The sequence below is a fragment of the Poecilia reticulata genome, linkage group LG16 (assembly GCF_000633615.1).
Source record: "Poecilia reticulata strain Guanapo linkage group LG16, Guppy_female_1.0+MT, whole genome shotgun sequence".
NCBI lineage: Eukaryota > Metazoa > Chordata > Actinopteri > Cyprinodontiformes > Poeciliidae > Poecilia > Poecilia reticulata.
Window position 1 is genome coordinate 2139147 of NC_024346.1, and position 26118 is coordinate 2165264.

Sequence of the window (26118 nt, forward strand, 5' to 3'; positions counted from 1 at the left end):
ACTGTGCCCTGGCATTCCCACAGTCAGTGGAGCTCTTTGATGTTATCTGATTAAACTCACTTTGGTGTGAGGAAACAAACTTTGATCTCATTCAGACAAATAGAGATAACGCTGTATAATTACCATCAAGGACACGGCTATAAAAACTCAGGGGGGCAGAGGAGGTGGCAGGGTGTTCCTGTACAGCAAACTGTGCCAAAGGTTAAACAAGTGGTTCTCATCTTCTCAAGTGTCGCATATGTTTGACTAAACTGTCTTATTTAAATAAATCCACCTTTTCAATGTTGAGGCATGAGAATGAAGTGCCAGATTCACTTGCAGCCATTCTACAAATTCCTCAGTTGCATTTTATAAATTATTTCATATACAGTGATCCCTCGCTATAACCAGGTTCATCTTTCACATTATCGCTGCTGCTTCGCAGATTTTTTTGTGCAGTTTTTTTTTCCACAGTGTTCTGCGTCCTGATTAGTAAAAACAGTCTCTGCGCTTCTTCTCTACCTGAGTGCCAATAACGTTACGGTATTCAATGTAGATTGGTCATTCAGCAGATGGAAACTGAAACTTTGAATGCCTGCTGGGAAAAAAAAACTGTGGCCAAAGGCAGTAAAACCGGAGCGGAGGCTCGTTTGACGAGATCATCGCTCTGCCGTGGATACAGCTGTGAATCTGGAGGGGCAGGTTGGAGGAGACGCTTTCATGACAATGATCAAGGACACTGCTTTCAAAACTCAGGGGGGCAGAGGAGGTGGCAGGGTGTTCCTGTACAGCAAACTGTGCCAAAGGTTAAACATGTTCCTCGCACGAAGTTGGAATTTAACAAAAATATCTGAAGTGGGGCATCTCTGATATTATGTAACTATGTGTACCGTGGATTCATGTGCTTGGTGTTTATCTTTGGAGCTTAAGGTGCTTTAGCTACAAATTACATGGAAATTAAAAACATACATTTCATATTAAAGCAAACAGACGTCAATATTATACATATACGTATTTGTTTACTTTCCACAAGTTCTATTGTTTGAGGAAAGATGCTTTAAAATGAATACGGATCAAAAATCTGCACTGATATGAGAGCCAAGATATTAATCATTCCATTTGTATTTGAATTTAAACTTTAAATAATAATAAATACAGAGTGAAAGACAAAAAAAAAGAAATAAATAAAATGCCTGGAGTCTGGATGTACTGAACAACTGCAGTGTTGTTTTATACCTGAACACGCTGTCCGAAACAGACAGGACTCCCAGTTATTATTAAATCATTTGGAAACATTAAGGTTCATCATGCAGCTGCAGTGTAGAAAGGAGAGAGAACTGAAACAAAAATGTGTCAGGGTATGCATTTTTCAACAGCAGTAGGGCAGATGGCTCGCTCTGCTCTTTACTGAATGACTCACCTGAAAAACCAAACTGAACATAAACACCTCTGGTTCTGGAAAATATTAACTAAAGTCCAAATCCAACTATCGACAGGATTTTACAAGTCCAAAATGATGCACAGCATATGATTTGTAAAAACACACTGGTACTGTCTGAGCAGAGAGGATTTCCAGAAGATGCACTTTTATGGTGCATTCAAGTACATCTGGTACACTCAGTGTCTAAATATCAGTTTATGCAAAAGTGGTTTAAACTTTTTTTAATTCAGAAATGCCTGCACTGTCTTTTCTAAACAATAATAATTTTCAACAGAGGTGCACAATATATCAGTATCAGCAATAACATCAGATCATGTTTGTCCTTATTTAACATGGCAGCATTGGTTGGATAAGTAAGACTGGGCCAATATTAATAACCAATATTTTACATCAGAGTATCTCCAATTTTCAGGTGTGCTTCAATCTATTCATCCATCTATGCTTACCCTGTAGTAATAAAACACTGAACCAAATCTATAGTCAATTCTCCATTGACCACTTTTTGTTTCTCTCGATTGAAATAAAGTGAAGTTAACCAAAGACTTTGCAAAAAAGGCAGTCAACTAAACAAGACTACAGCTTCAAAACAAACTTTCAGCAACTCCATCACACTTTCGCCTTTTTAGGTACTAGGATAAACGCCACTATTACAGATTAACAATAAAACCTCCAGCAGACAGTGTAGGGCAGTGAGGGACAGCAGTGAAACATGTTAGAGTGATGAAGGTAAAACTCTACGGACAGAACGTTCTGAAGTTGGCCTGTAACTCTTGCTGTGAGCAGCTGATGTAACGTCATTTGGCCCAGATTCACACACACTTAATAACTGCTTATCTTCAAATGAAAAGGCCAGTATAAATTGCACACTGTCCCAGGAGACTTGTGGGGTTACATTCTGTAAGCATAAATCACTTGGTCTTTATTAGTCTGATAACGTGAGTGAATTTTGAAGCTCAGACAAACCTTTAATAGGAAATCAAAATACCCGACATAAACTCGCTCTTCTTCCGTTTTAGCGTCAGAGGAGCGTAGTAGCAAGATAATAGATGTTATGTGTGCCTCTAAGGTCTCAAAGGCCCGTTTTCCACAGTGCTTATCGTTTCTATAAGTGCTTTTCACACCAGTCCTGTTTAGTCCCATTTACACATATTGCCTAGAAAGTCCAGTTCATTTGGAGAGGTGTGAATGTAAAATCAAACTCTGATGTGGACCAAAAAAAGCTAACTCTGGTCTACCAACATCGGTCTTGGTTTGACTGAAGCAAACTCTGGTGAAGTTCAAATGCATATGTGAACACCAACTGGACTCAAAACTGCTCCAAAAGCATGAAGGGGATTCCAACCCAAGCTGAGCTCATTTTTGAACAGTAATTTGTCAAAGACAAAAGAGAAATCCATCAACAGCTAAAATCTGACACCACTCCATTTATGTTAACATTTCATGAAGAAGCAAATTGCGCTCAGTGTCTTCTTCAGAGGTTCTCATGTCGTTTCCTTTAGTGGTTCTTGGTGCAGCACCACCACTGGTGAGGGGGTAAACAGTTTGCTCCAAGGGTTTGGGTCTTTTGACACCGAGCAGTGTGAAAGAGAACCACACCAGCTGAAAATTTTACATGTTGGAATTTTGGTCCCTAATCAAACCTGGTCTACTCAGGTTTGAAGCCATGCTTTGTCTTCGACTTCATCAGCATACAGAGTGACGGCATGGTTCATTTTCAAGAACCAGATATTTCACGGCTGGAACACATTTTGGCATTGGGAACCTTATTCTTGAGGTTCGCAATGCAGAAACCCCCTGAGAAGCAGGAGAGTGTTCCTGGATGGAGGGGTATACAGTTTCCTGCCATACCTTTCCAGACTGATAAGGAACTAAATCATGGGTGGGGTGGGATGCAATAGGAATCATGGATAGATTTAGATTGAACATGATGGAAACCTGGTTATGGACAGCATGTAATTATTGATGGATTTGGATATAAAAGAAAAGGACAAGAATTATAGACTTTGATGAGAAGTGATGGGAAACATGAATGAATCCGTGGAGGTCGGAAACCATGGAGGGATTTCAGATGGGAATTGGGAATAGATTTGAACAAGATGGGGAGATTTAAATGGGAACCATTGATGAATCAAAAAAGACGAAAGGCAAAAATCAGGAGCAAGTTACACATTTGTGGTTGTGGGTTTTTGTCTTTAAAAACAAAAAGCAGCTTTGGTCAAACAATCTGCTTTTATATCTCAGTGGACGTCTAGCGAGCTAAAACTGAAGCCAACAACAACGGTATGGTCAAGACCATTTAAAGTCAATCGCGTGAGAACAGATAAACGTGTATAATTCAAAATTACAGCCAGCAAAAACACATTCTAAGCAGAAACATCAGTAAGTGGGATTACTGGCTAACATTAAGAGCTCTGCTGCCAGCAAGGGCCAGTCAGTGATTTGTATCTGCGATGGCTGAGCTTTTGTCTGGCAGGAGAGCTTACATAAGAGGAGCTGCTGAAAACACGTGGGTGCTGAGCTGAGGGCTCGGGAGAACCGGCTGGATCTCAGAGGGAGACGGGGAGGTCACCGTTCCACCGCTTCAGCCGTTGGTGAGATGGGGAGGGTCAATTCACTGGTGAGCATGCAAGATTGTGTTGCCATGCTTCAGATGAAAAATATGGTTTTGATTGAGCCAACATTCAACAGAAAGAGAAAGGAAGATGAAGAAATGGAAGTACAAAAGTTCTGGCATTCAGAGATTATTTTTAAACAAGCTGTATTTTGATTTTAAGAAACCAACATGTAGCTTCTGGGTTGTCTTGGTTTTAGAGTTTGAGCTCGATTTGCTTTATGTTTATTGAAATCTTTGCACCAAACCTCCCACTGCTTTCAACTTATACTGCAACACAAAAGCTTTCAGGTTTTGCATTGTTTATTTAATATTTATTAGATGCAATGTAGCCATAATAATAAATGTTTGCATCAGTTTTGTTAGTTTGTGTTGTTTAATAAGTTTTCCCAGAAGACTAAGTTCTTGTTTGATATGATTTCCAGAAAAAATTAAAAATGAAGAAAAATAAAAACTTTAAGATTTTAGTTATTTTAAGTAGTTTTAGCTCTTACTTTCATCTACATTAGATCTCTTATAGTAATGACTTGGAGTTAGACGAGATCAATATTCTCCATTATACTAGACCCCCTCCAATTCACATTGGCAGATTTTTGTGTAAAAAATAACTGATTTATTTGCAGAAAGTTTATATATTTGCTATATTTTTATATCTTTTTTTAATAAAGCACATCTTAAATATAATGGAAAAACAGCATATTGGCACATTTGCATCAGCAAATGTAAAATACATTTTAGCATATTGGTATTGGTCCAATAATTAACTTTAACAATGTAAATATTAGCTTCTGCAGTAGTGCTAACACTGTTTCAACTGTGTATCAATGCATATTAAGGAATATTTGGTTTATAAACAATTAAAATGGGCAGCTATAAGAATTTGAGGGGACCTAAAAAATTTGGTCCCTTATCCCCGTGAATACCGGGTGTCCACTGTACATGAAAACCGAAAGCTTGTTACGACCGTTCCCATCTGTTGACCAGTCGGAATTATACCCAAAACCAAATTTACCCAAATAATCAACACCTAACCTTTGAATAGAAGGTTTACACCTGGATTAAGTCTAATTTGTGACAAATCCTGAAGAAATTATGACTTCCAAAGCAATTAGCTCTAAGATGTTGCATCGGCTTCATATGACCAAGAAAGCCAATCAACACTTAAAAGTTTCCACACCATTTGTCTTGAAGTTTGTCAAGCTGCCTTACAAAAACATGTGTGTACCTTAGAATCGCGTGAGGCCTTTCACTTCTTTTCCACACTTCACAACACAAACAACATAACTTGTAGTCACCTGACCATAAACTGAGCCGTGCCTTCCTCCTGTCTGCTGGAAACCGGCCAATGTTTGATAGACGACTGCCTGTTTTTCTGCAGTGACTGAAGTAATGGTTTCATCACATACTGAAGATGGAGAAAAGAAAATAACCCTAAAATTTCATGTAAATAATAAATAGGCAACCCGTAAAAGAAAACAAAAACAAGCAACAACACCGCTGTAAAACTGGGCCTCAAGTCAGCAGTATGCAAAAGGTTGTTTTCCACCAACTCTTCTATTATCATTCATTAAGTGGGTCACTTACAAACACAACTTCTATAAATCAATATTTGTCTTAAAAAATGGTGGTTCTGTCAACAAACTGGGTCTAACTGATTTATGGGACCAAAGTAAAGATTGTCTAGCTGCACAGCACCACCATAAAACAAAACTATACAGCATATAAGCAACTCAAATATACAATATCCATTTTTTCTTTGACGAAAAAAGTGAGATTATGCCTCTGGATTAAACTCCTGTGCAATAATTAAGGGATGGAGCAACATGCTCCACCTTGTGTGTCACACGTCAGGCTTTTATGACCGCTGAGGTCATATGTTCATAGAACCTGCTCTTCCACATAGATTTAAAACACAGCTACATGTCAATGCTGTCACACAAAAACAGTCACGTACTGGGACAAGGTTCTCCCCCTTATCGTTTGGTCCAACTGAGTTTCATTCATCTGAAACATGAGCTTTCTTTTACAATGAGAAGTAAAACGAGCTGCGATTAAGGAATGAGAAGTATTCACACACCACAATGACCCGACCTATTTTTCCTTCCATATGCAGCAGAAGTATCCATCCACCTACCTACATATCTAACTGAGGAGCAACATTCGCCTTTAATGGCTGGGCCCTGTTAAATGACCATATAAATGTGTCAGTTCTATTTTAGTTCAATCACATAAACCCTTCCTGTGATCTCAGCTAATACTACACGCCCTCTCTGAATTGCAAAACCATATGAGTAATGAGATTAAGGACAGAAGAAAACATGGAGAGGCAATGTGACTGGTGGGAGTTGTAACAGGAGTGCTAAGGGTGACCCAACTGCTCCGTTTCCAGTGCAGAGACCGGAAATAGAAATCAAAACTGTCAGCCTGTGAATGAAGCAGTGAGCACTACAGCAAGACCAATAAACATCAACTGCATTCCTTTAGTAGAAATTCAAGTGAGATTGCTTCAGTTTCTGTTTGTTGGGCAAAATAGTTTGGAGTGCAACAATGTTTGGAGAAAGAGACGGCAGGGGACAGACAGGTGAACTATGCACCGATATTAAAGTTTGGGTCAATATTGGTTTTGCACTCAAGACGCATCAACCGTTGACTGTTTTACTAAAGAAAAAGTGTTTAAGAAAATTTAATAAACTACAAATTTTGTCCATCAATTTTGGGTTAAACAACATTTGAGCCTTTATTGACTTTATGCCACCATTATGAATAAAGATGTGGTGCCATCGCTAGTTCACAATCATTGGAAATACATAAATGAGGAGAATTTCGACCGTTACCACCAAATATTAAAAGTTAAACAGCTATAAATGCGTTTATTGGGAACTAAAGAACTTGAAGAACAAAATAGCATTCTGGATATTACCAATAAATGAAACCTGGGAAGTTATGCACCAGAGTCATAGAGGAGCCTAAAGGCTGAAATATCTCCAATAACAAGCAAGTCATTATTTCTATGAAAACTACAAATAGAAGTGTGTTTTTAAAAAGTTAAAAAAGACAAGTGAACTAAGGAAGTATGAGAAATAAATGTGTGGTGAGATATTTGACCATCAGCAATCACTTTGTTTACTGTGTTGAAACCTGGGTAAGTGACCAAGCCCAGTCAGCCTACACTGACTCATTACATAAGAAAGGAGAGGGATCAATGCTGGCTGACTAAGGAGAGAAACCAAAAAAATCCTCCATAACAGAGAGATGAAAGCAAGAAGAAACCCAGTCACTAAACCAAAAGACTTTTTCTCACAGAACTGAGTAGGGTTTCTTTTACAGGTTATATAGTTTTGTTCAATCCAAACAGGAAAAAAAAAAGCAAAGTCTGAAGAAAAAGCAGGAAAAATCTGCTAATCCCAACGTCTTGTGTGCGATGATTCATCTCGAAGGGTGTATAAGTGTTTTATTGGAATAATGTAGGCACATCACCTTCTACAGCATTCAATGAAGCAGGACCAACCACTCCTCTGCCTATTTGAGGGACAGCATTTGCAGATTTCTCTTCCAAGTTATTTGCGGAAAACTTGCCTATTTTCACATTCTTTTCATGGAGCATTTCTAAAATAATGTGTGAGAGGAATCTTTAATTTTAACGTTGCTGTCTTTTGAAAAGAAGGTCCAACCAAGGACTGGGTTTGTAAATTAGCTTGTAGCTAGAAAACCTTCATACAAAACGATTGCTTTGTTTTTAACAAGCAACATTGTTCACTGTTTGACAAAATAAACTTGATTTGAAAGAAAATATTCAAAAGAAAATGCAGATTAGGAAGATAAAATACCTGGGAGCAACACTACTTGACACGTAATTGGCTGGTGTTTTAGAAGCAGTCCATCCAGGAGAGGCATTCATTTTTCTTGGTAATGATTGGCCCCAAAGGAAGACTGTAGATGTCAGGTACTGCATTAGTGCTAAGGTGGTTTCCACTGTTCACACTGGTGCATATTAGTGTGTATTTGGGGTTTGAAGTATTAAAAACAGATTTGCTGCAATACTGGCTGTTACCAAAGATATTTCAGTTATGACAACATTTAATTTGTTTCTGTTTTTCGATCACTGAAAGAGATTTACACAGTCACATCATGATGCATCTGTTGAAATACTTCCCATCTTACACAGTGTGACCAAGTTTTCTTATTTCCTAGTGAAAAGTTTTCAAACAATTCATCTACTTGGAAACACAATCGGAAGGCTAACTGGAATGTATCCGATTCATACTTTCAAGAATGTTGATAACTTGTGAACTTTAAAACACACAAAACCTCTCTGAATTGTTGTAACTTGTTTTTAAAAACAAAATGTACAATTAAAAATAATATACAAACCCCAAGGTTCCAAACTTAGCAATTCCCCAAAGCACCAAGTAAAAAAATGGGGAAGGAACCAATCTTTCCTGTTGTAATTGCTTACATAGAAGAAATCAATACAGTAAATTGGACTGTGACCATTTCTCTAGACAAAAGAAAATACACTAGCAGGCTGGTCACTGAAGTGAAATCAATAAAAACCCAGTAAAACGCAGTTAAACAGAACATCCAGAGAGCTATTAGTGACCGTCGATTTAGAATGGCAAATGGACCGTTTTAATAGCATTAGTTTAAAAAAAGCTTCTTCGTGTCTTGAGTGAATCTGGATGTAGCTGCTGTCACAACTGCCAATCTTCTTCCCAAATAAGGACTTGAACCGTTTTCTCACTGCTTCGCTGAGCCTGCACTCCAAGTGTCAAACGTCCCACATACTCCGAAGGAAGGAGACGACAACTTAAACAAGGTGGATGAGATCAGCAGAAATGCCACTTCTCTGCCCTGATGGGGGCCCAAACCACCAGCTGGGGGAGCAGCGGTACATAATGTGAAAGACAACACCGCTGTGCACACACAGCTGATGTCAGAGAATCCACATTCATGCCTCTCAACTCTGAGGCTATGCTACTGGAGCTGGTGGAGTCCAAAAGCTGCTCAGTCATCAAAGAAATGTCTGCACGGCCTAATTTCCCTCCTGCGGCCTCGCTAACCTGCTTGACGGCTCGGAAACAATCGAAGCTGATCTGTGTGAATTCACTTTCTCCTCCACATGACAGGACAAGACAGAGTAAGATGAATAACTCAAGAAGATCATTTTACCTTGGCAGTATGTGTCGGGTTGTAGTTTAAAGAGGTGCAAGTTATTATATCTGCTTATTATCCCGCTTCAAAATAATCTACTAATCCATGAAACACAAAAGATGGGGTGTGTGAAGGAAGTGCAGCTCATTTGTGGCTTTGGTTTAGGATTTTGTGATTGTTTTTATGATTTTATGGTGCTACTTTAGAAATATTTGCAATATTTTTCCTCATTAAACACCCCCCAAAATCTGTCTGCTTGTTAATAAGCAGACAGATTGGGCATTTTAGGACATTCTTATTCTTTGAAGGGCTTAAAAAGCTAAATTTTTGTTACCACTTGATCACTGAGTATAGCGGGACGTCAAGTAAAGAGCTCAAAACGGGAGGCGACGTCGCTCCCTCTCTATTCATTTCCTATGGAACTTGCATGATAAGGTGGCATTTGTTTACCCCTCCTCCAGCCAACAGGCCGGTGAAATTCATGCATGTGAAATTTCGAGCATGTAGGCGTGCACGCACGTTGTTTTTCCAAGAAACCCTTCACATTGCTGGGTAGAGTTCATTCTAACAAAACAACCTGAAGCGGTGACCTGCAGATTCTGCAGCGCCTCTGTAGCTTGAAGAATGCATTCCTATCTTAGATTAATGTTCTGTTCTGTGCAGTTTTGGTAAACAACAGAATTAAATGAAGGATTCAAAACACCCTAAATTATACGCTTAAGTATACAACAGACGTCTGTCTAACGAGGTGGTAGCAATAAATACCGGAGGTATTTTTAGGAAGCATTTATTGTGTAAAAGCTGGGTTCAGTCCAGCTGTAAGAAGGGTCACTGTGCATGCAGTCCCTCCATGCAGGGTGTGTTCTGGACAATCATTTAAAGTATTTTTGTTTAATCCCTTTTTTACTTAATCAGATAGAAAAATGATAAGAGGTTTTGAAACCATGAATGTGTAAAACTGTGGTTTATTTTAATACTGGTAACCAACTCATGCCTAGTTCTCTCTGTTTGCATGTCCAAACATCAATATTCATGCCCAGAGTGAATAGGGTCAGTTTATTTCATGGGACATGAATCATATCCAGTGGCCAGTTAAATCACATTTTGTTCATAAACATAACCACAGCTACATTAACAGGTTATTCGATAAACATCTTCCCTGCATGTTGTTTAGCTTCTGGTTCCTTATGGTGAACTTGACCTCTCGTCATCTGACAAAAAAAAATCTGCGTTTTCCCACAAACCGTGCCTAAAGTTATGCGAGTACTTTGTCCTGGTTTCCTTAAGCTTAATGTGTGCTTTTGTTAATATTCACTGGAGCAAAGTAATAAGTGCTAAATCCAGCCTGGTGGACCGGCCAGTAGCTGCGGAGCACGAGTGTTTATCGGTGCCTGAGAGCTGATGTCATGGTGTAGCAGAGCAAGCAGCAGAGACGTCCGAGTCCTCCGTTCCCTGAAGCGCTGCACAGCATGCCACAGCAGGAAACAACAAACTCCCTTTTAAAGGGAAGAGCGGGCTTGTTCTGAATGAGGCTAACGGACAAAGCTCTTCATCCTGTGACCACAGCACTATTTCATTTCAATACTCAAGTTTTTTGGGGGCTTAATCGTAGAAAAATGTTCTTATCTTCAAGCGGATGAATGTCATCCAAAAGCTTTTGTTCCTTTATTTTCACAGGGACCACCTGACAATGTGTCACTTCCTTTATTGTGCTGATAAATTTAGCGGTGAAATGATTCAGTGGTCAGTCAAGACGAACTCAAGAACTGATAAGAAAAATGGTAAATAAGTTCCCCAGAAGGCGCAACACTGCAACCTCGTTATAGTTTTGGTTCTCTTCAATTTAGCTGTTGTTTGTGCGTTCAGAGGTTTCCAAACGTGTACCCCAGGCCCTTCGCCGCAGTCCGGCCGGCCCAGTAATCACCGCTCAGAGTGCTAATTAACAGCCACATGAAGCAGACTCCTGTGGACAGGGCTTTAAAGAATCACAAGTGGCTTTCCCACATTCCACACCACGCTGAGCGCGGCTTCAGTCAAAAACCGAACAATAACCAAGAAAGTATCCAACGTCATCCTAAACTGGTTAAAGTCTGGAAAAATGTCCCTTTATTTGTTTCTGTTGCAAAAAGTATCAAATAGAAAAAAAAACTGTGGCACAGTTGGTAGCAGTGTTGCCTTACAGTAAGAAGGTCACAGGTTCAAAACCCTTCCTGGTCTTTCTTTATGGAGTTTGGATGTTCTCCATGCATGTTTCTCCAGGTACTGCAGCTTCTTCCCACAGTCCAAAAACAGAACTGTTAAGTTAATTGGTCTCTGGAAGGGGGCGTTCACATCAACCTGGTTTGGTCCACTTTAAACTAGACATTTAAACGGCTAGAACAAATATTTTACATGTTGAAAAAAACATGGTGATCAAAGATCGGCTACAAAATTCTGAGCAGTGCAGCTGCCTAGATTAATTTAGTTTTGCATAGCTACCAATGCAGTTAATAGGAGAAAGCTGGAGTCAAACTGGCATCAATCCAGTAACAGTACCAGAATGTTAAAGGAGCCTTTTTTCTGTGCGGTTCTGCCTCGAACGATGAAGAAAGATGGATAAAATGATGACGAGTAGGTGTTCAGGACAGCTGCCAAGATAAACTGCAGACAGAGTGAGAAGTCCTGGTTCAGTCCTACCGGCCTCCAGCTTAGGGAAGAAATACGAGCCTCTGCATCCATCTGAACAATGCTGACCCAATTATCAGCACACAGATGGGAAATTCACGATCAAATAACCCAATATGTTCATGACTTTGAACCATGAACGATTATTAATGGGATTTTTCTACCAAAGCTACACATGCCAGGTTTTAATATTGCTCTTGAAAAACTTAATTAATATAGTTCTTTAGGACATCAGCAACTGTTTTTTTTATATTTTAAAATTTATTGACATCTATTGACACTCTCAGTGAGCAAACTATAGAGAAAATGCTAAAACTAAAAATCCAGACAATACGAATAAATTAGGATGATTTCAAACATCATTAATTGGAATTTACTGGGACAACAAGAAAGCTAGATTCTTGGACATTTATCACAATAAATGATATGACAAATGCCCACCCCAATATGAAATTGTTTTCTACGCAAGATGTTGATAGAATAAATACTGTCACATGTTATATTGAAGAACATCATAAAGATGTGGGAAGTTAAAGTTCACTCCTTTTCGGATAAGTACGGTAGCTAATGTAACTGATTCTTATAGGGTTTTTGTGTATGTGTTTAAATGTATGCATGTACTTTTGCTTTGTTTTATTTGTTTATTGATTTGTTTGAAATAAAGAAAGCAAATAGAGCCTTTTTTATATTACACACAAACAAGCTGTAGGATTTCTCCACTTCTGCAGCACAAACAGGCTAATGGTGGAATAATGTGCTTTCAAAACTACATTAATAATGAAACATGAGACTCTTGTATGAGCTGAAATGGATATTTAGAGTTCTGCTCTTGTTCTGTGAAGCCGACTGGATTCTTCCAGATTGAATCGCCCCTCTCTGCAGGCAGCCAGCACCAACTCGTGTGAATCCCCATGTGCTGCCGGCCGGGCCGTGTACGCTGAGGACCGACCCAACGTCACGCTCTCAGTGACGTCATTAGGGATAACAGGCTGATCATTAGGCCATGTGTGGGATTACTCCTGCTGTCCTGCTTTCAACAGGGCCCGGCTGAGGATGACATGTTTCCAAGTCTGAACCGGAAGCTACTCGAGTAGCTCAGCCAAAACTGAACTCATAACAACACATTCTGGCTCTTCCCATCCGTCGTGTTTCTGATCTGATTAGTTTTTATCTTTTGAAGCAACTGTGGAACAAAGATCAGCCGTATTGGACTGGGTTAAAAAATGTTCCCATATGGGAGAGGCTCTCTTATCCAACTCAATATCATTTTATCAGCGTTAAGTGTTTGTTCTTCAAGAATGTATCTGTCTACGCAATCAGGAGATGAATGTAGGACCACATTGAATTTTCCCCCATTTAAATGCAACTGAACACCAACTGACCTCCATAGTGCCAAGTTAGTAGGGCTGCCTATTTTATTCTTGCATCTCTTGACCTTGGCATTCTGGAGTCATTAGTGTTCAATGTGAGAATCTGTTAAGTTAGACCGAGTCCAATATTATATTAATATGTAAAATACAAACTTATAAACACTTTAAATATACTAGCCAACAGGTATTGCACACCAAATAAACATAAATAATGCCACTGACCCAATGCCATTGAGGTTATATTCAGAATATATTGTGCAGCCGTATATTGTGCAGCTGTAATGGTTGCTGCCCTCAAATGTATTTTGAGCACAAAGTATCAGTACTTTACTTTTCCTGCTTTGTCTTTTCACTGCTATGGTAGTAACAAAACCCATCTTCTCATCCATTTGTGGTTCAAATTCCTTCGTCAACCATGAAGAACAGAAAGAAGCAGCTATGATGACCGACTAGTCATCAGATTTACTCAAACCCTTACCTGGTGGTATCTCCTGTCTAAGGGGGCACCGGTTGCAGTTTTCTGGCTGATCACAAATCTCTCAAAAGTCTGATCTGCCGATTCCGATTATGGCAGATGTCGACTTTTTGTAACCGACACCGTCAGCTGTTATAAGGTCAAAATAAATCCTCAATGTTCCAAGTTTATTTCATTAAACACTGAACAATACCCATGACACAATAACTGCACAAAATAGAAGTCTAGCACATAAAGGGGTCTGAAAGGTCAACAAAATTTCAGATCTTTTCAAAGGTAGATAAGATCAGTTTCATGAGTAGGTAACATATCGGTCGATCGAAGATCTCCTGATCGATTGGTGCACCTCTAGAAACCATGATACTGTCAAATTAGAGCTTGAATCTTGCTGAGCCTTTTTTTTACTAATTTTATTTTTATTTCAGGAGATGTCACTAAAATTAGAGACAAAAAATATTCTATTCATCATGGACTTGAGCCCATACCAGAAACCATGGGGCGCCCCCAGGACAGGTCACCAGGGCCAAGACAAACACCCAGACAGAAAAGGGGAATTTGGAGTTGCTAGTTAAAATACCAAGCTTGTTTTTGGACTGGAAGAGGAAGCTGAAATATCAGAGGAAATCCATTCATGAGCATGCAAGCCCCTTAAGAAACGCCGTGATGACCTTCTAGATGTGAGGTCCCACACCACAGTTTAAAAGTACAACCAACTCTACGGAAAGCAGTAAGATTTAGTTTAACATGAAGTGAATGAGTTCACAGGAAACCCAAGCGTTTGGAAAAATCTCCCTCCTCAGACAAAAACATGGGAAATATTTCTCCTAATCAGCGTGGGACAACAAACCTGTCCTCCCGTTTCCAGTCCAGGCAACTATCGTTCAGCTGCTGAAAACCTTGTTTTAAATGAGATAAAGGCTGAAGTCTCCACTAACTAACAGACTGAAGCTGTGTAACTCTTATCATCAGAATTCAACAAAAATGTAACTGCAACACAACCTGGAGCTTGTTTAATCACTCGCCCCCAGCAGCAAGCTCGATCAATATCCAATCCTCATCCTGTAGTCCACGGAGAGAGAGAAAAGGTGAACTGCAGAGAGTAACTGATACAGCACGCTCTTATTACCACAGCTTCTGTTATGCGGGTGGAAAATCATGCTGGGCCGAGTTATGGCTGTTCGCTCTCCTCTATTTCGTTTTCCCTATTAACTTTATTACTCCAGTTTAATGGCAAGTGGTGAGAGCTATCTGAAGCCAACAAGTGCAGCAGTAAGAACGTCAATCAGACGGCGTCATCCAGACAGGTGCCTCGGTTCTGAGCGCCTCTGCCGTGAGACAAGCCTCCCGGAGCAGGAGCAAGATGCTGTGTCACAGACTGGCAGGCGACCAGGCATGGCGGGGAGGGCGGGGCTCTGGGATGCTTTAATAATGGCTGTCTGGACACAAAGTTCCCACACAAGCCATCTATTGGTTTCCTCACATTGACACTTAAAGCTGCAGTACGTAACTTTTATACAAAAATAGTTTACATATTTTCTAAAATTGTCACCATGTTGTGACAGAATAATATGAGACAGATAATCTATGAAAAAAATGTATGTCCTCCCAGGACATCGACAAACAAACAACCAATCAGAGCCAGGAGGAGGGTCTTAATGCTGTCAAACAAGCTCATATAGGCGCTACTCAATGTGTTAATGGCGGAAAGAACAACTTATGGCTCCAAGAAGAAAACTATTTATCTGACTACTATAAAGGGGCTGTGAGCAGCGCATATATAATCATGATTGACAGAGCTAAGACCCGCCTCCTGGCTCTGATTGGTTGTTTGTAGCACTGAGGAAGCAGAGGAGTTTGATTTTTTTCACAGATTTTCTGTCTCATGACACTGTGACGACGTAGTGACAGACAGAAATTCTTGCGATAATAATATTGTTCTTCTGAGACCATTTCAAGTAATAAAATGGTGATGGCATAACAATGAAAGAACATCCTCTCAAAGTTCCATACATTTTTAATTTTAATTAACATTTAACACTGGAACTGGAAGACATTTGAAATATCCAAAATAAGTAAACAAAACAACAGAAAAAATAAATAAGATTAATTGTGAATTCTCAGTAAACTAAACTGTACTTTAAAAAAAAAGGGCTAGTTAGAACAAAGCAGACTTTTGTCATCTAGTTTTTGGTAGAGCGAAAAGACAAAATGATAAATCGTGCAAATGAAAAGTATTGAGCTCGTTTTAATTTATCATGCGATTAATTAATTTATTGCGACAGGCCTAGTTAGATACTGCAGCTTTAAGGTGTTTTACACACACTGCATCTAATCCTGTATTTATGATTCATCACACATCATTTTACTTATCTAATCAGTAAAGAAGCAGCTTCTAGTGTTAGCTGACGCTCGTTGCAGGCGGACCACTACAGAAGGTCAAGTAAACCCATCATAAATGTGATGCATTTGTCCCACTAACCTGGAGAAGCACTTATCTACTTACTTATTAATCTGACCACACTTTCAGGGTCCTAAGGGAATAGCTGTGTGGCCAAATAGGCCTGGCTCATTCAGTGACACTGGATCCGTGACACACTCATACACACACAGGCAGCGAACAGCTGTTTGGGGAAGCCAGGGAGAGATGAATGTTAAATTTTCATACCCTGCGTGCAGCTGAGGACGCACGAGTGCAAACACAAGAGAAAGCAACAACCGCTAAGGGTGTTTAATGCAAAATGCATAATACCAGTTAAAGAAATGGATAGAAAAGTTTAATTTCATGTTTTCTGTTTGCATTTTTCAGCTCAGGTTATTACAGGCTGCAAACCACAGTAATTTTGAATAATGGGGCAGATTTCTGATGTAAATTTGTACAGAAGCACAAATTTATATCAGGACCGCAAATTTAAATGACTCGTAAAAATATACAACTGCAACAGCTCAATAAGCAAATTAGCTTCCGTGTTGCGTTTGGTTCTTTGGCAATGCATGCAGGTTGTTTGTTGTTTTTTTTGTTCTTATCACTGTTGCCTCATTTCTGAACGGGTGTATTCGATTTCTTTCAAAAGCTGTTGTTTATTTTGGCATCTGAAAGGAATGGCTGCCACACCCCTCTCCGAATGCCTGCTCAAGGTGTTCCCTGTGCTGCTGAAAGCTTCAGGATGACATTTCCTTAAGCAGTGGGAATATTCCTGATGAACCCGGACGTTACATGGAGGCGTGGACGCGTCTCCTGTCCTGCAGCTGTTCAGGGTGGAACCTGCAACTGACGAACTTCTTCAATAAAATCCTCCAAGTTAAAATCATGGATGCATTCTGGATAACTTCCAAAGTTGTTAGGACATTTCAAGACAATTTGTAGCATTAAACCAGCAGTTCAGACTATTCTTACTGCTACTGAACAACTTTTAAGATGTTATCAAGCAACCAAGCAGTGTGATATTTCATTTTTAGAACCAAATATTAGAGGTGCAGACTTCAATTGGCCAACTACAATTTCCAGTTTTCTTTTAAAGATGAACTACTAGTTCTGATTTTCTTCTTAAGGGTTATGACACATTAAAGAGAATCAATGTGCTGCAGGTTCTTCGATAGGAGACTGTAGTTTTGAAACCAATGTAAAATGAACATTATCCCCGTTTATGAAATGGAGTATTAATCTCCAACCTTGTTTTTCAGACTCGAAAAAGTGCACCAAAGCACAAACTGGTAGTTTATAGAACAAAAATTATAGTTTTAATGCATAGCGTAGATAAAAATGATTTTTCCTTAATTACCAGGAAAAAATTTACCAATTCCTCCAAATACAGAATTGGCATATGCAATTTTTAGCCTGAGAAAAATGTTGGGTTTCTAAATAGAAATGCTGAAACTGGTATAAAAAGATGATATTCCTAAAAGTTTAAGCTAAATCGTTTTTGGTATGCAACATTCTCCATTATTAGTCCCATAAAGGGTTACTTAAAACTATCTTTAAACACATAAAACACAAACTCATTCTGTACAGATCAATAATAAAATATGATGCAGAGTTTTGAATTTGTGAATTCATGTCAATTTTATTTAGAGTGAAGGAGACCGTCTTCCACCTCTGTGCCTTACAGCCTGGACATGGAGTTCTCCAGAGTCGGGCACATTCATCTGAAAATGCTGCCAACATTGCAATTATCCACTGAATAGATTGGAGAAATGGCAGGATGTGACAGATCATCATTTTGCAAACAGTCTGCAGATGCTGGAGCCAAATGGGAGTCCAACTCCAGTAAAAACCACTGGCCTACTTCTTTTGTTGACCATCAACCCAACGTCTGCCAAAAACACAGGCCTCCACAACTACAAGAGGTGAATAATTCATCCCTAAGAGAAACTCAATCCTCTCTCTCATATCGAGGAGGTTCTGGAAATGACTGCAGACAAACCAAGCGGTGGTTTCAACCCAGTAGGTGAACAGACCCAAAGCGATCCGAGTTTTATTGACTTTGCAGAAGCGGCTCGTTCTAATTGTAGGTTCGGACTCGCACGTGAGCAGGTGTAAACACTGACTTCTGGTAATTTCCCGCTAAGCTGCAGCTTTAAATAAGCGTTACATCACGCCTGCATCTTACACACACACCGGTGTCTGATGTTCTGGATCGTGACTGCAAGCTTTGACCAACACAGATGATGATGATGTCTTAATTTTTAAGGGATTAAATAAAAGTAAGTGTGGCGCAAAAAAAATTAGGGGGTTATATCGCTGATGCTTTAAAAATAACACCCAGAAAGCTTTACATTTGCAAACAGGTGCAGTTTGTTACAAAATCTAAACTGTGAGTCAGCTATTGTAGCCATGACTACTCTTTGAAATATCTACGAACAATACACATGCTTACATAAACGCGTTTGGGGCTGATGCTCCGTTTACATACAACCCCCGAACTTTACATTCACCGACCACAATGCAATATTCATAAATATGTTGGTATACAGATGAGCAGGAATGCCAGTCACAGAGAACAGCAGTGTTTTTTTTTTTCCTCCAAGCCGTTACATTTAGCTAGCAAGGCGCTACTTCACGCTAATCAGGAGCTAACCCGAGCTAACGCTGCTAGCTGGAGTATCCTCTTACTGCTTACCTTCAGCGGCCACGCAGATGTACTTCTCATCGTCCCGTTAAGTTTTCCAGAAACTCCCAGCTTGTAAGTATCACATATCTCCCTCAAAAAATTTTATTTTAACTTTTAAGCATATTCACGGCTTACACAGAGCACAGGACCCCGACCCGGACCACCACCGACAAAGTAATTCTCCACCACTTACAACAACAACGTCAAGCAACGGTTTGGGCCCGCCCACGTGAGCGGAGGAGCCAATCACGACGTCCTGCTGCTTTAATGGTTGCAGATGCTAACCAATGAGCACGCTCAGAAGCTGACTGATTTTCCCCAGTAGAGTAAACACCAAATGAGAACAGAGGCTGCTGGAAGAGAAGGGGACCAGAGGGGTTTGTCCCAGTACCCTATAGGCGGCGTGGAGTTGACAAAAAGCAATGAATGAGATCATCCCGAATGATGTAAACGCTTCGTCACAGAGGCCGACTGATGTCTTTTTCCATGGCTGATGCCGATATTTATAGGGCACCTTTTTGTTTTTCTAACGCTATCCTGGTACTTTTCCAAGAGTCAAATTCCCAGAATTTTCAGTGATTTTACTTAACTTTTAAATATAGAACAAAAGTTACAGAAAAAATGTCTGCAGTGGTAGAGATTTCAGTGTGTTAGACTTAAATTAATGGGTTATGTAGGGGCGTATTTATGAATGGATGGATGGAAAACCAAACAAAAAGATGAATTGGGGGGCACAAAGAATGTCATTTTGATAAGGAAGAAAACTGGATTTTAGGAAAACCAGACGGGTGTAGAGTAGACAGTGATATGGATTGATTGGATGATAGACCAGCAGATTGACAGATAATAGTATGGATAGGTGAATGAAAGGATTAGTGAAAAGCACTAAAACTATATGGATGAATGAACACATAGGTGGACAGAAAGATGGACTGATAGCCATCTAACCGAACGGATAGATCGTAATCAAACCTATGGATGAATTGACGGAGAAAAACTCCAATTAACTGATTAACATTACAGCTGGTATCAGCTCATGTTGGTCAGTCTTTAATATTAATATCCTGAAATAGGTCCAATAAGTGAAATATTAAAAACTAAAAACATATTTCCATCTTGTTGACTTTTGTGTATTTTGGTGTCAAAAGGGTAGGGGAAAAATTATATATTATTTGCAATATTAGCATCAGCCCAAATGTTCATATTGGGCTGAGAATAATACTTTAACTTGTAACCTTGTTCTAAATGCTGATATTGCCCAGATGATCCTAATTGCTTCCTATTAGTGTTGTGGCATAAAACACAAAGTACACATTTATGTTTTAAAACTTTATTTGTCCCCAGGTTATAAAAGCACAAAACAATCACAATGAAATTCAAACACAAACATTTGAGGAAATCGTGAAAACTATAAACATGTATGACCAAAGTTTCACTAAGAGACTTGAATGTGCTGCAGATGATGCAGATAAATCGCCTTCTTCTGGCAGAGTTCCTCATCTCCAGATGCTGGGACTAACTGTTGCTCAAACAATATTAGGGAAAAAAATAACAAGTTTTTTTTTTTTTTAAATCAACTGTGATACGGTTTCACTCTTCCACACAAGCACTCAACGTCGTCTCCGGTCTGGACTTCTGCTGCGTCTCCGTCCGCCTCCCCTATAACAACACAAGTCACATTATTAGCCTGAGGGTCTAACAAAATAAACTAGCATGTTGGTTAACTCAAATTAACTTACATTCATTTATTTTTTTTAAATTAAAATCTAAAAATTAGAATAACCATATTAAACACAAGGTTGCGTGTTCGAATACGTTTAAAGGCATGGTAAGCCATATGAAGTTGACTGCGACAAATATTTCAAGCTACACATATTTTAAAGCAACAGATAAAATCAAAATAAGGCCAAAAGCCTCACCTCCTCTTGTTCTTTGGGGGTCCTCTGACAAACGCCCAGTCTACGCTGATAGTCTGGCCCATCATGTCCTGACCATTGAGGCCCTCCATGGCTGCCTGCGCTTCTTTGTACGTCTCATACTCCACTAGTGCGTAACCCTGAGATAAAGATTGAAAATATCACATGCATCATCAGAAAATTACAAAAAAAGACATACATTTATTTATTTTTGGATTTAACACTGCCACTGTTTATACAAAGTATTTTAGCAGATTAAATATGGCACAAAAGACACACAACGGCAAAGCAGACAGTCCGTTTCTACTGTTTGACTAAGGCAGTGCTGCCACCTTGTGGATTTGAAATGAATATACATTTGGACAACACAAAAACAAAAAATATGCACAAAATATTTCAAACTACTTTCATTAAAATGAAAATGATCTATAAAGATCATATAAAGTTTGTCAACACATGTTAGCAAATATTCTGACAACTGGCTTTAGGCAAACAAAGTCAGTTTAATTAAAATATGAGAAATATTTGCAGAGTAAAGGGATCTAAACGTATCTTAACCAGAAAATGTTTTACTATTAAATAGAGGAAGGTTTGTAGAGCAAAATGAATCAACTAAAACTATTAGTGTTTTAGAGAAAATCCCAGTTTTTTGGTGTTTTTTGTTGTTAAAGGACAAGAACGAGTTGGTCAGAAGCTTTGAAAATGTAAAAGTTTTAATACCGCATGCAAGTCATAATCTGACTGACAGTATCGTCCTTACCTTCAGGTAACCTGTTCTTCGATCAAGGTTAAGATGCAGGTTCTTGATTTCTCCAAACTCTGAAAACTTGTCATGGATGTCCTCCTCTGTGGCCTCCTCATGCACACCAGTCACAAACAGGATCCAGCCCTCCACCGCTGCAGCAAACATCAAAAATATATCACATCCTTTCACTTCCTACAAATCCCCTAGAAAATTTAACACAGCCAACTATCTGTAGTAATATTAATAACTAAATAAATTAACAGTTAAAATAAAACTGAAGACATTTGCTTGTTAGTGCATGCCTGGGGCCAAATATGGAGTCAGTAAAGAAGGGATAAATGATTAACAATAAATAATTAATACTAAAAGAATTCTAAGAGAAAGTTTAGTTTAGGACTTACATCTCTGAGGACCTGGTTCATCCCCATCTTGCTCCACAGTATCATAGTCCTCTTTAGCTCTGGACCTGGATCCCTCCTCTGTAATCCACAACATGTTTTTTTTTTTTTTTTAAATCACTGAATATATTTTCTACCAGTTCAGGAAGGTTTTTATCATGAGGTAATGAAAATGACCAGAGGAAGTTACCCAAGCCGAAGCCTCGTCCTTTTCTCTTCTTGGCCTTCTCTTTCAGCTTGTGGATGCTCTCTGAGGAGAAGAGGAGAAAGTCAGTCAGGAAAATTTCAAAGGTGATTTTAATTGGCCGATACAGATAAATTATGCTCAGCATTTTATGTATATTTAATTTGGCAAATATGTCTGTTTCCCTTTTTCCCCCCAGTTGTTCTGATTTCTTTGGGCATTAGAGGAAATGACTAGTTGCCTAAATTACAGCTTCTTTATTTTCCTGCAAAATAGCTGAAGCTACAGAGTGCTGGAGGAAAAGCTACAATTTAACAAGAACAAAGTTTAACAAACCATAGTTTCAAAGGTCAAATCAATACTTGAAGTAATCAATAAAATGTGGAGACTTCAAAATCAGTTTAATTTGTGAAAGTTAACTAAAAGCAGTGACACCTATTCTGTTTAGTGCAGAATAATCTAGTCTATGTTTGAGTCTAAATAGTTTAGTTTTTTAACTACAGCAGATTGAAGATGCTCTAAGACGAAACGTTTTTACAGACTTCGTCTATATAATCATATGAAAAGTTTGTAATTAAAAATATATATTTACACTCTTTGATGTGATCAAAATTCTTCATTATGTACATCTTTTAACAATTTATTTTAATGAGTTGTTACTGTACGGATATTTTATGTTTTTCTAGGTCATCTTCTGATCAGCTGTTTGTGATATATGTCTCCTGTATAATGCGTTTTTACTTACATTACTGATAAAATCACAAAACTGAAAATTGATTTTACGGTTTCTATAAGGGTTTTTGTTGTTAGCCAGCGGGTAATCTGAGCTTCACAACTTCACAACACTGTTGATCAGATACATTACAGATAAAACAACAACGAATAGATACGTTATCCCCCAAAAGTGTATTTAGTCTTTAAATAGCCAAACTATAGCTGCCTGGCTGGTAGCTAACACGCAGAGACTGAACGAAATAACCGTTAGCATTGTTAGCTTAGCTCGTTAGCTGGGGCCTGCTAACCCGCAGAGTGGCCGTTTTATCGGTTTTCCACATCCACGAGAAAAATAAACCTAAAAACTGACCTATCACTTGTACATTAAAAAAACGAACCCTACGGCAACAAAATAACGTAGTCACCATCACCATCCTCATCCATAGGAAAGTCTTCGCCTCCCGCCTCATGAAGATCCAACACGTCCGCCATGATGCCGCTCTCTGTGTACACTAGCGTGTGTTCTTCTTTGTATTGGTTCAGCTTTACTGCCACCTAGTGGACTGGGTGTCTTTCTGTAAACAACTAGCTGGTGTTTTTCTGGGCTTGGCGCTGTTTTACTGCCATCCACTGGACTGCATGTGTTTGGGACATCAACCGTGAAAGTTTCCAAATTTTATTAATAACTCCCCTTTTTTGAATGACAAATTTCAAACAGCTTGTAGTAGTGTCATGGACCATTAACTGATTGGGCAACAACAATCCATACAATAACAGTTACTACTCTGAAGATTATAATATTATGCAAGTTAACAAAAACATTTTCAGTGCAATCGGCATGTCTTTTGTTCAGCAGCTAAATATTGTTTGTATTTTTTAATATATACTACTGATTTTATATTTACTAATTATATAGATCCCTTTTTAAAACTGTACTGACATTTTTATGTTTTATTTGAATTTAGTTCTGCATTGTCTTTAAAGTGCTGAAGACAATAAAGTGAATTTTGTATTGCTGGTATTGCTGTTTTGTCATTATTTTTAATACACACCTGTATGCTCATAAATATTTGTTGTAATTAAAGAGTGTGTACTTTTTAAAACACAACTGTAAATAATAGAATATAAATAATAATCTGTGAAATTAACATAAATATAACATTTTAGACAAAAAGACAAATTAGCGTAATTTAATTCAAAACAATATAGATTTAAATGTACATAATTCTTCAATATTAAAACTCATAAAATAATTACATGATAAAAAAACAACATCAAAAGATTCAAAAACCATATAAGTTGACCCTAAAATGTAGGAAACTAATATATTTAAAATGTTCTTTTAAGACCACTTTGATGAATGTGAAAAAGGCATTTCCTCCTTTTCTGTCAACCTTTGAAATCATTAAACAAATTATATAAAAAATATAACCTGAGTAACATAAAAGCAGTTTATAAATGATTATTTTTGTTTATTCAATTTTATAAAGTATTTGTCTCATTAACTGGAGTGTAGAACTAACAGCATTTCAGACAGAGAATGTCATCCACATTAAAACAGAGTGGTGGTAGTGTGATGGTGTGGGCCTGATTTGCTACTTAACAACCCAAAATATTTTCTTTAATTATCAGAATCATGAATTTTAATTTGTAGGAGAAAATCTTCAAGAGAATCGGCCATCTGTCAGCTCACAACCTCGTTATCAATGTTCACCTGCACATCATGTTGCACCGGTTAAATGTTTTTTATTTAGTCAAATAAAATAAAATAAACTCTGCAAAGAAGAGTCAGACAAAATTCCTCCTGATGTAAAAGACTTCTTGTCAGGTTTTCCAAAATCGATGGCAGTTTCTTACTGCCATTGATGAGACTACCAGCAACAATTACAGGACAGCGTGGATGCAAAGCTTTTTCCTCTTAACACATGAAATTCTTATTCTGCTAAGAATAAGAATCTAGGAAAAAAAAAGATTAGAAAAGACTCAAAACAAGCATCATTCAGTTGTTGGTGCCGAACACAGTTTCAGAAATGAACTCAGCCAGAGATTTTCTTTGTGATCGTTTTATTACTCTCATTGTTCCTGAAGGAGCACAGCACAATATCAAGACTTTAAAAAAAGCAGACAGAAATGCAGGTTGCCATAGTGATGCTATGAATGTCCAACCTTGCATACTGCTGTGAGAATGTGAAAAAGGAGACGAGAGGAGTAATTTTGTGCACTAAAAAAACCTTCAAAAAGACTTAAAGAATTATTTAGAAATATAAGGGCTGAACCTTGGAAAATAAAGACAAACTAGCAGATCAAATGTTCTTGTAAAGTGAACAGTTGATGTGTGGAGAGAAGCTGTGTGGTGAGTTTATCAGGAGCTGCTGCAGATCGTTAGGTAACTGCTGATAAAAGGGAGCAAATGGGATGTGAGACTTTATCTTGAGCTGTTTTTCATCAGATGACCCTTGTTTCAGCAGAACAGCCCACGACATCATAAAAATGAGCTCAGCTGTCAGTGCAGGACACAATTTCAGATCAAAAGGCACAAAAATTAATTCTACCTCCAATTGTTGAGGAGAAGCTGCAAGATATTATTAGCTTCTTTTTTTATATAGGTTGTTGAATTCCTCAAATCCTAATCGAAATTGGAGCTGAAGGTTCTTGAGGGTTTTATAACCTGAGCAGGCCTGCTTACTGCGGGTTGGTCCGACTGCAGCTGAGAGTTTCTCCTTGCAGTGAAAAAAAGGAATTTGTTGGACAGACTTACTGAACATTTCAATAGGTTTTCCAGGCTCACACCCAATCAGATTTAAAAAGGCGTGGCAAATGCAAACCCATGGTGTCATCCAGGGGAAGTTAATGTAAAATACGACGTTTCATGCTCAGATATCGAGCTGTTAAAATGAGAATCTCCTACAGCAGGGGTGTCAAACTCCAGTCCTCGAGGGCCGGTGTCCTGCAACTTTTAGAAGYGCCTCTGCTGCACCACACCTGAATAGAATAATTARGTMATTARCAAGRCWCTGGAGAACTGAGGAGGTAATTAAGCCATTTGATTCAGGTGTTTTGTACCTGTGGCACATCTAAAAACTGCAGGACAGMGGCCCTTCAGGACTGGAGTTTGACACCCCTGTCCTACAGCAACAGTCTTCAGTCAGAACTGTCTTCAGATTTGTTGCAAGACTGACTGCTACTGGAGATCCTTCCTGCCAACACCATCAGCATCTATTATCTTCGAAGGTAATTAAATTTAAAATCAGTTTGCAATGCGTCGCTTTACATAAAAGTTAATTAATCCAATCAGAGATCTGTTCCAACTGATCCCAGTTATCATCCAGTTCAGTTTATTAATGATTAATTGATTTAAAAAG

At 38.6% G+C, this 26118-nt stretch overlaps 2 protein-coding genes across 4 annotated transcripts in view; both read right to left on the minus strand.

The window, feature by feature from the left end:
- otud7b (OTU deubiquitinase 7B) overlaps positions 1-18981 on the minus strand; it is a 40329-nt gene extending 21348 nt beyond the window's left edge. For both annotated transcript variants that reach the window (XM_008430746.2, XM_008430745.2), the window contains exon 1: positions 18809-18981. The gene's annotated coding sequence lies outside the window, so the exon portion shown is untranslated. The remainder of the gene's footprint in view (positions 1-18808) is intronic.
- A 1354-nt stretch (positions 18982-20335) lies between these two features.
- Positions 20336-23295, minus strand: rbm8a (RNA binding motif protein 8A). Of its 2 annotated transcripts, none has more exons than XM_008430748.2 (6): positions 23188-23295; positions 22049-22108; positions 21862-21939; positions 21476-21612; positions 20719-20855; positions 20336-20458 (listed from the first exon to the last, which is right to left on the minus strand). In XM_008430748.2, the coding sequence occupies exons 1-6, from the start codon at positions 23246-23248 to the stop codon at positions 20410-20412; spliced, it is 522 nt and encodes a 173-aa protein (XP_008428970.1). In that variant the 5' UTR covers positions 23249-23295; the 3' UTR covers positions 20336-20409. The 2 variants fall into 2 exon arrangements, with proteins under 2 accessions (XP_008428970.1, XP_008428969.1); XM_008430747.2 differs by having other exon boundaries at positions 23182-23293.
- Positions 23296-26118: the final 2823 nt, after the last annotated feature.